The 12,744-nt window shown below is 40.3% G+C and overlaps 1 protein-coding gene and 1 long non-coding RNA gene across 2 annotated transcripts in view; one reads left to right on the forward strand and one right to left on the reverse strand.

Annotated features, from left to right (window-relative positions):
- Nucleotides 1–12,744, forward strand: part of LOC137864069 (uncharacterized) — a 34,280-nt gene that overhangs the window by 2,123 nt on the left and 19,413 nt on the right. Inside the window, exon 2 of the long non-coding RNA XR_011101294.1 lies at nucleotides 8,020–8,157. This is a non-coding gene — a long non-coding RNA (uncharacterized lncRNA). The remainder of the gene's footprint in view (nucleotides 1–8,019; nucleotides 8,158–12,744) is intronic.
- On the reverse strand, nucleotides 182–9,534 carry LOC137864068 (kazal-type serine protease inhibitor domain-containing protein 1-like). The gene is made up of 4 exons (XM_068697843.1): nucleotides 8,795–9,534; nucleotides 3,143–3,303; nucleotides 1,393–1,537; nucleotides 182–538 (listed from the first exon to the last, which is right to left on the reverse strand). Exons 1-4 carry the CDS (start codon nucleotides 9,249–9,251, stop codon nucleotides 411–413), a joined length of 891 nt encoding a protein of 296 aa, XP_068553944.1. The 5' UTR covers nucleotides 9,252–9,534; the 3' UTR covers nucleotides 182–410.

The following is a 12,744-nucleotide window of genomic DNA, read 5'->3' on the forward strand; positions in this document are numbered from 1 at the left end:
ACAGCTTCTTGATATTTCTTAGTACATTAAAAAATAGAAAATTGATACATAGTGAAAATTCTGTTTAACTAATGATATTTTTGGTAGACAAATTAGAATGATTTAAAGAAATTGTAGAATCATAGGCGTTTAAAAATAATATAAATTTTGATCCTTTCAGGATGCTCAATAGACAAGTACACATTTGAGAGTTTTATTTAACAGTTTAAATGTATGAACTTACAACTGTTCTTATTTCTAGTAAGTAACGTGATACACTTCAGCCAAAGCTGAACTCCAGGCAGGCGGGATACACGAGTGAGTGTGTGTGTTATCAGAGGAGCCACTGCCAGCACAGAGAATACTAGTAAATATAACAGTGTGAAAAGTATTGGACAATATATGTATAAAAATTATTATTCAGAGTCGTTTCAATTTTCATAGTCCCCAGATTCATATTCTTCTTCATCCTCATCATCCGAAGGGTCATAGTAGTCCCAATAGTCAGGGTCATAGCTTGCACTTCTGCTAGCAGTAAATGCAAACGCGGAAGGTGAACCTGCACAGCAAGACATAATTGAATCCAGATTGAATTAGCTGTAAATAGGAATGAAGAGGAGAGTACAGTTTTAGATAAGTACAGCAAGCTCAATATTTCTGAGTCCTTGTTAAGAACTATGCCTTCAATCATTTGCAAATCCTACAGACCCAAAAATACGAGCAGAGCTGATAAAGCTTTGAAAACCACTGGCAGAGTCAGTGACAAATGAAAAAGCCTTAACTTGGGAGGCAAATACAGACAACGTCTGTGTCCCGCATTTACCAGCAAACCCAGTTCTCACTGGCATCAGAAAGATGTTAGCCTGTGGGACTGAGCCCAATGCAAAAACTGTAAAGCTGTTTCTTGTATTTTTCTGAATGCTATTGGTGAGGAACAATGGCTGTTGCCATCCTAACTTTTGGAAAAATAAGCAGATAAACAGAACAGCCGTAGTTTGAAGACTGCCTCAGATCCAGCAGTTGTTCTGGGTACAGAGTTCGTAACATCAAAGGGCTTCTCTAGGAGGAAGATAGAATAATATGTTTCAGATCTGTGGCTATAATTTTCAACTATTTTTCTCAAAGATGGTATCATTTGAAGCAAAATATTATGATATTAACATGTCAGTATTTTTCTCTTCCAGAATTCACAGGCACTTCTGAATTAAAAATACCTAGAACTGAATCTCTTTGAAAGGATGAAGGAAAAGAAAAGCAGACAGAAAAGTTAAAGTATGGAAATCTCTAGGTCATTTCTGATATCCTTAATTTGCATTTGCATTCTGACAAACCCACACACTTTGCAGGCTGCTTGTCAGTCTTAAACATTTTATATTCTTCACATCCAAATAAAAAAAACAAAACACAATATACCATCAATGACTTTCAATCTTGCAGAGGCATATGTTGCACCATACTTATTTTTGGTATGGCAGATGTAGATGCCTTCATCTGATTTTTTGAGGCCTTGAATCTGCAGCCAGCCTGTCACACCATACTTCTGAGGTCCACCTCTTGCCTTTTAGAAGAGAAAGAAATAGTGAAGTAGCTAGGAGACATGATAATAGTTTTCAAAATAATTGGGTCCAGATTTAAACATTGTTCCAAACTTTGCTTTTGTTTACCATGTACTGCTATCATGCTTTGATTCTCAGTTTGATTCTGCTGCCATATATTTTAATTTCCTGTTTTCTCTGTGACTCTTAGTTCATGCTTCCCCTGCTCAACCCTTTAAACTTCAGTGCCCTTCACAGGGCTCTAATTCCTGGTCCTTTTGATGCTTCTGTTTCCCAGCAGTCCTCACGCTTCTTGTCCTGGCACCACTTCTTGCTGCTGCTTCAAAGCACTGCCACTTGTCCTGGAGCTCATTAATTTCTTCAGGATGAGAGTGGCGTTTGAGCCTGAGCCAAGGGGCCTGACCAAGCTGGCACTCAGCATCCAAGTTTGAACAGACAGAGCATGAGTTTTCACAGTTTGTGACAATCAGTTTCAACTGGCTCGTGCCAAAGCCTCTTAATGGGGGAGCTTTGTTTTCCAAACAAATAATACAAATACAAAACAGGTAACAAATGTTGGTAGAGATGCTGTCGTGCTCACTCTAACCTAATGAGACAAGTTAACAAGGTTTAGTTTAGGCTCTGAATCGACCAGTGTTCGGATGGGGCTCCATGCACCATTGTTTTTAAGTCCACTAATTCCACATACATTCATGCTCTGTTTGCATGGATCTGGATACATTTCTAAATAATTTAGATACTTAGCACTATAATAAGGTATTTCTGTGCATTTTCTATCTATGTTTTTTTCAGGTTGTGTCCCATGTCCATTGGATCTTTTAGCTTTTCAGTTGTGTATCCAGAAAGCTAGATTTGCCATTCACTTCCCCAGGACACAGTCTGCTCGTGTTCTTTTGCCCACTCGAGGAGGCATGCTGATACAGCCCTCAGCCTTCCTGCAGTCTGCCAGTACATCTGGCTTTGTTAGCTCTTCTCCCCAGAATGTTATTTCCATTTAAAAAATTAGCATTTTGATTTAATTTTAGCTCAAACTTTCAGGCTATCTCTGCATTTGCTCAAACCCCTATCTAATGCCATTCTGCTAGTTCCCCTCAGATTAAAACACAGCATCCTCCATAAAATGAGCACATTTCTTTGTTTGCTTTTTGAACACATCAAGGACTGAACCCAAATGGCAGGTCTCCAGAAACAGCATCTTGCAGAGGAGAAGTTGAGGTATCTGCCAGAATTATGCTTCGGCACCAAGAATAGAAAAACAGTTGCCAACAGCCATCCTTCCCACAATGCACCTTCTTCTAGGTATTAGCTTAAACATTTCTATTTTTATATCAATTCATTTTTTCCAGAATGATTCATATGTAAGGAGAATCTTGCATCTTTTCTTTCCCTGGAGATGGATGGATGGTACCCCTCCTGTTATTCCTTCTGCTTGCACTGCCACAGCAACGATCCCTGCACTCACCAAAGTCAGAATTCTTTACATAATCATAGGGCCCCTGTAGGATTTCTGTTTATTACAACCGTACTGTATGCTGTAGGAGAAATTCGCTACTTAGCACCCCTACTCCTCATTCCAAATCATAAGTTACAGTAAATGCAAGTTTTACCTGTACTGAGATATGGGCATCATCTCCCGGCAGAAACATTTTATTCCCTTTTTTTTTCCATTCAAGGTGTGGCATAGGATAGGCTGACACCTCACAGCCAAAAATGACATCATTGCCTGTGAAATTCTGGACATCCTGGGGTGGCACAGAAATCACAGGAGCTGCAGAGACCCAACAGAGTACTGGTTTAGAAGACAGTGAACAGCATAAACACAAAAGCATATAACGTAAATTCTTGTTTCACACAATAAAACTAATTTTCATGTTTTCAATCTTGCACATTATGATTCCAAGCAGCTTTTCAAGCTCAGAAAACTGTGTCTCATTAAGGGTGAACAGGTATTTTAAAGACACGAATTTCAAAGTACCTGCCTGTCCTTTCTCTATGCACACGATTGTGAGACTTAAGCTGAACTTAAGTGTAGCTTGCGTCCCGTGTGCTGTCATCATGGGCTAGACCCGAGGCCCATCGTTTTAGCAGCCAGTGCTTTAGCAGCCAGACCTTCAGAGGAAAGTACCAGAAGTTGTGTAGCAGGCCGTCACAGAATAACTTGATCACGGGCAGTAGTACTTCATTTCTGTTACGTTTTGCCTAGCTTAAAAGCTGAAATGCTGAGATCGCTAGCTTATCAGAACTTGTCTTCTGGATACCTCATTGCCTTCAGCTTGCTAAGGTCTTGTTTCTCGCCATAACCTGTGGAGCGCATCGCAGCAAGTTACAGAATAACAGCATTAATAGGTTTCACATTTAGCCCCACTTGCTATCAATTTCGTCTGATGTTCTTGTGTTAGGAGACATAAGCAACAGTAGTAATCCAGTTACTTTATAAGTTTTTATGCTTATTATAACTATCAAATTTCCATGTACTTGTTTCCTGTTATTCTTTTAACTTCAACCTCCTTCTCCATTTATTTTTTGTCTCTGAATGATTCTCTTCCACTTTTTCCCAAATAAAAAGCTGACATTAACCACGAGAGGGAGCCAGATCAGGGATTTGCAGACATTAAATAAAAAAACTATCATCTGATGCACTCAGACACTATTCAAATACATAGCTCTCTATAAGCATGTATGAGCATACTCAGTTTTAACAGAAAATGATTTTATTTAGCAGGAGGGAGGAAAAACACATATTTACTGTTAATGCAGCTTTCCTGTTTTGGAAATCTCTTCGGACTTTTCTGTATCTACATGTCATCAATGAGAAGTGTTTTCTTTATAAAGTATGCTTTCTTTCTCTATTTCCCTGCTGGCTTTTAAAAATGAACATGTTTTCTGGGCCATTAGACTTTTATTTAATTATTGCTTTTGTTTTTGTACGTATCCCAGAGACTTAGAAATAGAAACTTCTAGTAAATAATTAATATATTTTGACTCAAAATATTTGAATCAATCTGTACAGTATTTATGCTTCAGCATCTGAAATCATAACATACTGTCCCAGGTTTTCAAGCAATGTTTCATATACCTGTGTCAATTTTTACGAATTGATAACTGTGCAGAAAATATAAAATATATTCTATCAAAGTTACTTGAAAAGCAATTATACAGGAAAATATTAATTTCCCCATTTATTAATTCCTCATTAAACACTGTCGGTACTCTTCAAAAGTAAGGTTTTCAAATTTATTAGCCCTTAAATGCTTGTTCTTTCATGAGAATGGAACATTCAGAGCCCCTCTATCATTGCAAAAATCTCATGTTCAGATCAGAATTGCCTGAGTATCTTGGATGAGAACTTTTTTTTGCCTATGATCAGAGGATCTGACATCAGAACACATTTTGAAATACTAAAACTCAGTGCAACCACAATGCTGTTAATTATGTGTCCACTTTAGTTAAGTTTCAGGCATGAGAAAGGAAGCCAAATGTTACATTGACTCACATTAGTTCTTTAAATTGTTTCTGTACAGAGGCAGCACACAAACTTGCTGGCAGGCAGATGTAGACTGGTTAGTACCTCAGCGCCAGTGTCCTGGGATGATACTGACAAGACCGAGGTATTGCCAAGAGCAGAGCCCTGCCTGTGTGCCTGTCCTTGGGCACGGCTCAGCCACGTGAGGCTGGGGGCTCTGCCTTCATGACACCACATAAACACATCCTTAGCCTCCAGGACACGAGGATCTCAATTACAAATTACCTCACAGACATACGAGAAATTTGACTAGCACTGTTTACTGTGCACAGATACTACTTCCATGCCAGAAACAACCATTTCTTCATTAACTGTGTCAGATGGAAACATCTAAATATGGCCCAGGTCTCACCCAGCTGAGTACCTCCAAACAAGTACTTAAGGCTTTGCTGGACCTGGGCTTACAAGGACTGGCTTCACCTGAGATCAAACCTGCAGCAAGTAGGAAAGACCACAGTTTTGATCAAACTAAACAGCCTTTTCTGAATGAAAACACACAATGAATACTTGCATTATCTACTCAAACTTGAAGTACCTCCAGAAAAAAAAAATAAAAATCTTACAACACCATTTTGCTATATGTCAATGCAGAAAAATGAAGTCATGATTTAATATTTTAACAGCAATGTACAAGCTTCATTCATGAACATTTCAGAATTTGTGTTCAGCCAGATTCTCCCATGCATATCTGTGTGTTTGTTTGTTTTTGTTTGTTTGGTTGGTTGGTTTTGTTTTTTAAAATTGTCTCTTTAAAAACAGGTCTTTACTGGAACGATTAACCAGTCATTTTGATTCCTGAAGCAGATAATCTTTTCTTGATAATTATAGACAGCATTCTGATGCCTCAGTGTCTGGAGGTGAATGTGCTGTAGTTGTGCCTTGCCTTTTAAAATTCTGGTCATGAACTGTCCTCCTGTGTTACAGAAAACATAAACCAGAAGCCAGGAAAAATCAAAATTCTGCTTCACTTTTCATAATTGACTTTAACCCAATACCATTACAGGACAAATAATTATATAGTACCAATTTTTTGTTTCTTAACTCATTCATTTTTGCTAATCTATGTCTAATTTAATGAAAATGACAAGAAATCTGGCAGATCAGTTTTGTTGTTGTTGTTTTACTGTATCTAAACTTCGAATAATTACATTTAATTTCAAAGAGCAGCGCTGCTAGTTCTGTTACTTCATTAAATCATCAGCAGTAAAGCTTTGAATGGGGATAGACTAAGTGTGGAGAATCTGTATATACTCACTACTTAGTAACCTTGGTAAATTATTAGATAAACTGATCAAAACTAACATTTAGGAAGAGAAGGGCTTTTTTTCAGAGTTACTTTAGGGAGCTAGGCCTTTTTCTTCCCTTTTTTTCTGACGATAGACGAAAGATAAAAGGCTGTGCTCTTCTGATGAAAGGAGTTTATTGTTATTTATTTATTCATTGGTTGCTGTATACAATTAATCCTTTTGGCATCAATAGGAAACAGCAGATGCTTTGAAGGAGAAATAGCAAAACAAAGTACTTGGAGTTGACTGAAGGTTATATTTATAGATTGGTACCAAAACCCCACAGTGTTTGGTGTTTGTTTCTCATGCAAATTGAAGTCAGTGGAAAGCGAGTGCCATGGTGAGGTTGCTGGTCTTGGAGCCAGACTCCCTGTTGCCTTTTGTCATCAGCTGCAGCCATGAAAAAAGAGAGTCTGAATCACAGCACACTCTCACATGCCCACTGTGGCCTCAGGGAGCTGCCGTGAAGGAGGGGCTCACTGGCAGACTCCTGTGGGGGACCAAGGCATCGTGCCTCCATGGCAGCACCTCTGTGTCTCCTGGGTCTAAAACAGAGCCTACAAAACGTGGTCAGCAGCTGCTCAGAGAAGTTGAGAAGAGGGATGCTTCTCCCTGACCCCAGCAAGCCCAGCACCCACCTCAGGCTCAAACGTGCTGCTGCAGCTGGGCTCACGCACCAGCTGCGTCTCTTCTCTGCACCAGCCAAGGTGGCAGGCCCCCATTTCTCTTCAGTGAAGTCTGCACAGCAGTGAGGGCTGTGAGCTTATCCCCAGGCCCCTGTGCAATTCAGCAAACTGAGGCATCCCAATAAATTCCTCTGTGTGCCTGGAGAGAGGGGCCAGCCTTTCTGGGGACCAAGGGAAGCAGTGGGAAAACACTGGGGGTGATGCCTGCATGCAGAGGAGCTGAGCTCGTTCCTCTTGCTTGAGGAGCAGTGTTACGCACCTCAGAGGTGGCTCCAAGGCCAAATTACTGCTTTTTTGCCAGCTCTGTTTAATTAATTAGAGCAAACCATTGCTTTAAGTCTGTGTGCCAGAACAGCAACCTTCTCTGCTGCAAAGGTAACGTCAGCTGCTACTTGAATGGCAGTTCCAACTGAAATCTCCCTGAAAGGGTTACTTTGCAACAACTTGTGCTATTTTCATGCCAAATAAGAGAAACTACCCAAGGGCAAACAGGCTTTCAATCACACCACGCGCTGGCGTGCAGTGAGTTTTCTGAATGTCTCTTTACTGACAAGCCTCACTTCCCAGCTTAATGCCCTAATGGCAAATAGGGGGTTCTTCAATGGGTGTTTCTTTTGCAACTAGAAAAAGAGGAAAGAAGTCTGGTCTTAGCTGCTCATCACTCTTCCTTTTAAGTATTCAATGTCCAGTGTTCATTCAATACAAAAGCACAGCATATGGTCTGAATTGGAGGCAACAGACTGCTAGCAAGGAGTGAGTGAAATGGACCTGAGTTACTCACATACATGGACCATTGCCAGAGACACAAGTTTGGATTCCCACAACTGTGACCCATTTGTGACTCAGAAACCTACTGATTTCATATGAGAAAATATTTCATGAACTTTCTTTTTAGAAGAAAAAACATTTCTCATTAAAACAAAAACACCACGAAACCAACCACTAAACTGTTCACTTTCTCCTTTTCATTTTGTATTTATCTGCCTTAGGTGAAAGGTGCCCATGAGTAACGACCTGTAATAACGTGAAGAATGAGAACAGCATATGAGCAGCAGACAGCATTCCCCCCTACAACCCGGCTAAGAATCCTTCCACTAGCAATCATCGCTGGGAAATATTCATGCTCTGTAAGTGTCTTTAGGGAAATTGATTGTTTGTTTGTGTTCTGATATATGGATTTCCATTTCATGGGAACCTAGCTTTTATGATGATTCCTTAATTAGATTATTGTGGACATTTTTGTTAAAATAATAGACCTATTAATTAAGCCCTATCTTCTTTTTCCTCTACTTCATTAATTACTAGATATCCATACAGATAGATACATACATGCATGAGCGTACACACGTGGACATGAGTAAGGTCTGCTTTGCAATCACCACTTTAATATCAGATCAGTCTTCATGTAATAATAATTACTTGTCCAGTACTCCCAGACTTTTCAACTGTTCATCTACTCCCAACTACACACACAATTTTTGTAAAAAATATTCTCTGCTCTTTAAAAGCAGATTTAGTCTGTTTGTGTCTTACTGGTTGCCATGTGATATAAAATCCACTGGGTTAATAACTATACCGAGGCTTATAACTTACAAGTATTAGCTCCTGACCCACATTTTCCACAAAATAGTACTGCAACAAAATAATGATAATTAGAACAAAAACGTAGCATTTCCTCAATGAAGTTAAGGCTAGAGCATCTAGTAACATATCTAAAAATCAGAATGAGTGTTTTTAGTTTGAAAGCGACTCCGAACAGGTTACCTGATTCACAGGGTCCTTTATGTTTCATGCTGATATTTCTCTTAGTTGCATAAGCCTTGTTGAATTGACAGATGTTCTCATAGGTTTTCCCTTCGGGTCCGCAGATGCTCTCTTGAGACTTGCACACACACTGGGGTTCAGGAACTTCCCCAAACCTGGCTTCATCAGCATCCAACCTGCACTCGAGGTTGTCCCCGCATTGCCCATAAAAATGATTACCCTGGTCCAAGTCACAGATCTGACCTTCCACGTTTCCACATTCAGGACAGCAGCCACAACGGTCCAGTACAGTCCCGGCTGGACAGTCTTTAGGCTCAGAGCAAAGTGCCAGCTCACATTTTCCGCAATCATCTCCTTCCCTTAAGAGCCTCCACCAGCCTCGATGGTACAAGGCAGGGAAACCATGAGAAACCTGCACCAGTACTACCAGCACTGCTGTAACCACCGGGGGCTTCATCTTGAGAATGTAACAAACAAGCAGAAAAGGTCCTTGGAGTAAAGCCAGGAAAAAAAAAAAAAGAGCTTGTGAGAGAAAAACGTCACAATCCTTTTTTGTTGTAGAATATAAATTCTACTGCAAACACAGGCTTTAAGAAGAAATTAGCATCAGATTCCTAATCTGGAACTGATAATAAAAATGCATACAAACCCACCAGCTTTTCTCTACTGCAGTTTGGAATGTGAGTATTGCTTGCACAGAAACCAAACTGCCCCTTCTGACAGCTCTCTGAAAAGCTGTTTGCTCAGTGTCTCCTTGAGCCAAATTTGCAAAGCGTTGCTCTACTGAAACAACATTATATTGCAGCTATTGTACAAAGGGGAACAGAGCAAGTTAGAGCAAAATGAAGAAATTAACTGATAAGAGGATTTTTTAATTATCATTTTGCTTGTCAGTTGACAGAGATCACACAAAAAGAAGATAAACGTTGGTAGAAAGTAACACCTAATTTACCAGCACTCTAGAGCTGAGCTAGTACTGGAACAAGGTTTAAAACCAAACTTCATCTATTATTGATCTTACCTCGGGGTTTCTGAATTAACAATTTACTTGCAGGCTCTTTACAAGCAAGGGACAATCCAGGACAGCTGAAACTGACTTTGAAGTCTTGGATTTAAGAGGAGGGGTGTCTAGATCCATTAAAGAACTCATTGTTCTCTGCCCATTTCGCTTCTTTTGAGCATTTATGGGTGCCTGTGGTTTGCAACCCAAAATAATGTGGGCCACATGTTTGGCTCTCAAAACAAAGTGCGAATGATTTAGAACATACGCCAACATAAACAAGCCACTGCAGCATCTTCAGACACACCAGAAGGAGGCTTTGCTGAAGTTAGATGCATCGCTGATCTTTTCAGAGCACTTTTCTACCTCTGTTTCTTAAGATGTGCTTACACTGAATTACAAAGGATGCATTTTGTTGTACCACCCTTACATCCTCTGGTCACATCCATTAAGACAAATCTCACAGCAACATGTGTTCACTTTCCATCCTGAACATATCCGTGGCTTTTCCCAAGTTGAGCTTCATATCTTCTGCACCAACTGAGCTTGCCTGAAGTGAAATAAGCTGGTTCACTTCCTCCTACTGAACTGCATATAATGCATTTTCCCTCTGACCTCCATCGGTGGAGCACTTCTTAAAGCCATCCTAGGGAGACCTACAGGGCCTTGCTCATTGCTGAGTGATGGCTGGACTAATTCATTTTCTGTACTGCACGCTGGCTTTGAACACAGAAGCAGACTCTGAAGGAGTACATTATGTGTGTAACTGATGCTTTTAACATTCAGGGTCAGGCAAAAAGTAACCAATGAATTTAATGGGAGACTGATTTCTTGTTCCACCTTCTTATGCTTTTTAATGTGTTTTATTTCACACTTCCTCATCAAATTCTAATCAGACATTTAGTTTTACATTATATAATCTACTCATCACTATATTTCATTGTGTCTACAGCTGTAGGGTATGAGTATCTAAAGGATAAAGATTTGCTGAGGCCCATATGAAGTAAAAAATGTTTGTAGTGGTGAAAATATACATACAAAGTGGAGCCAAAGCTAGGAGGGGCTTCAGGCCAGCACTACGCTTGTCAAGGCTGAACTTAACCCTTCTTACAGGAAATGTGATTTGAGGGCTGTAAAACAAGGGTACTAGGAATTACTTCCTGCATCCTGACATTAAGGAAACCCATCATAAATATCCTAGAAAACATTTTTTACGTTTATCTGAGTAATGCAATCTGAGTTCTTGCTGGATTTAGCCTACAAATTAAGAATGGGGCATAGGTGTGGTCTCATTTGAACAGCTGCCACTCGGTAGGTGATCTACAGCTGAAGGTTATTTTGGCCACTGATAACTGAGCTCACCTGGAACAACAGGGGGGTGAGGAGGGTGTAAAGCAAAGTAGTGCAACAGAGAGAATGGACACCTGTCCCAAATGTCTTCTGTTAGCCATGGCAGCTGTGAGGAGCTGAAAAGAACATTTCTGTAATTCTCTATACAGGATGGATATGTGGCAGTACAGGAGAAGGTGGGAGCAAGGAAAGAGTGCAACAGGGTTTGAAGAGGCATATCTGAAGGGACTGTCCCATCTGGTTCAGTAATAAGATGCATTATTTCAGTACCTGAAGCTTTCTTTGGTGGGTTAAGTGAAAAAAGCATTGATTTTTTTTCCCCCACGAATCCTGATTTATCTTCGCTCTAAATTACTCCCTGGCTCCAGAAAGAAACACAAGCGGCAATAGATGATTAACACTGCTGGTGGAACAGCAAAACAAGAACAGAAGTACGCTGTCTCCTTTTTGGACACCATCCCCCAAATGCTGCCTGGAGAGCTGACCAGCAGTGCACCTGAGGCCAGCACAACCCCTCTGGTAAGGGGAGGAGGTGCATGAGGGGAGCTTTCTACCACCAGCTGTGAAGTAAGAATGTTTGGTGCACAACTTCATTAACAGCAGGTTGAACAAAGGTACTGTTCCCTCCATCTCAAGAGGCAGGGTAGTGCTGAGCATACAACATACTTTTTCTGGCCCTTTTCCTGGTGTTTCTGTGTGGCGTGGTAAGCACAAGGAGTTCTACCTTCCCCATATGGAAGAGGCAGTGGGCAGTGAAGAGGCCTAGCAAAACAGCCCAACTCTTTCCATACCCTCAGACTTCATCTTCTACCAGGACACGGGAAAGGTCTTGCAAAATAATTCCTGTAAGTGAATTGTTAAGGAAATTGTATTCCTATTCATTTCCTGCTTTCTTCTTGGGGCCAGCGTTACGCTAAGCTGCTGAGTTGTATTGCATTATTCTGATTTGCATGGTAATAGATAAGGTACGTGGCTGATGCAATTTGAAATCCTGTTGCTAGTGATTCCTGAGGTACTGCTTTTTCAGATGAAATATGTTTCAGGTCTTCATTCTATATTTATTTGTGTCAGGAGAAGTTTTACTTAAGTAAGGGTTTCTGAATCTGGCTCCTGTCAGGCTCAGACCTGGTTTCTTCACAGATACTCCTTGCAGAGCTCTTGTGTAATGACAAAACATGAAATTTTGAAGTTTCCCTTCTGTCTTCTCAGTCCTGCAATGGTTTGTTTTGTTGAATGGGTAGAGTTAAGAAACCTTAGTGTTGAGTCTCTTAGGCTATATCAGGTACCTATTCTTGAGGTTCCTTTAGAGAGAGTAAATCTTAGCTGACTCAACATGTTTCTATCCAAGAAACCTTAGATGCTATTACATGCACACGCACACAAAAGAAGCGTTAAAGAAAACTAATGCTTGGTCTGTTCTGCTGGGTAACGGCAGAGAGCAGGTAGCCAAGCCCTATAAAGCATTACCTGACACTATACCAACCTCTTAGGATAATTTTTCTCCCACAGTATCAAGAATTGAGCTGTGTTATTTGTTTTTGTAAAAATAAGGGGCAAATGGCGGAAACTGATGACTGATGAGGCAAAAGTGTTTGGATGC

The sequence above is a fragment of the Anas acuta genome, chromosome 14 (genome assembly GCF_963932015.1).
Source record: "Anas acuta chromosome 14, bAnaAcu1.1, whole genome shotgun sequence".
In the NCBI taxonomy this organism is placed as follows: domain Eukaryota; kingdom Metazoa; phylum Chordata; class Aves; order Anseriformes; family Anatidae; genus Anas; species Anas acuta.

Coding starts and splice junctions, on each gene's coding strand:
- LOC137864068 (XM_068697843.1), bottom strand. CDS start 9,251: ATGAAGCCCCCGGTGGTTACAGCAGTGCTGGTAGTACTGGTGCAGGTT. Junction 1,538..3,142: donor ATGCCCATATCTCAGTACAG/GTAAAACTTGCA, acceptor CTCTTCTAAAAG/GCAAGAGGTGGACCTCAGAA. Junction 539..1,392: donor AAGATTGAAAGTCATTGATG/GTATATTGTGTT, acceptor CTTGCTGTGCAG/GTTCACCTTCCGCGTTTGCA.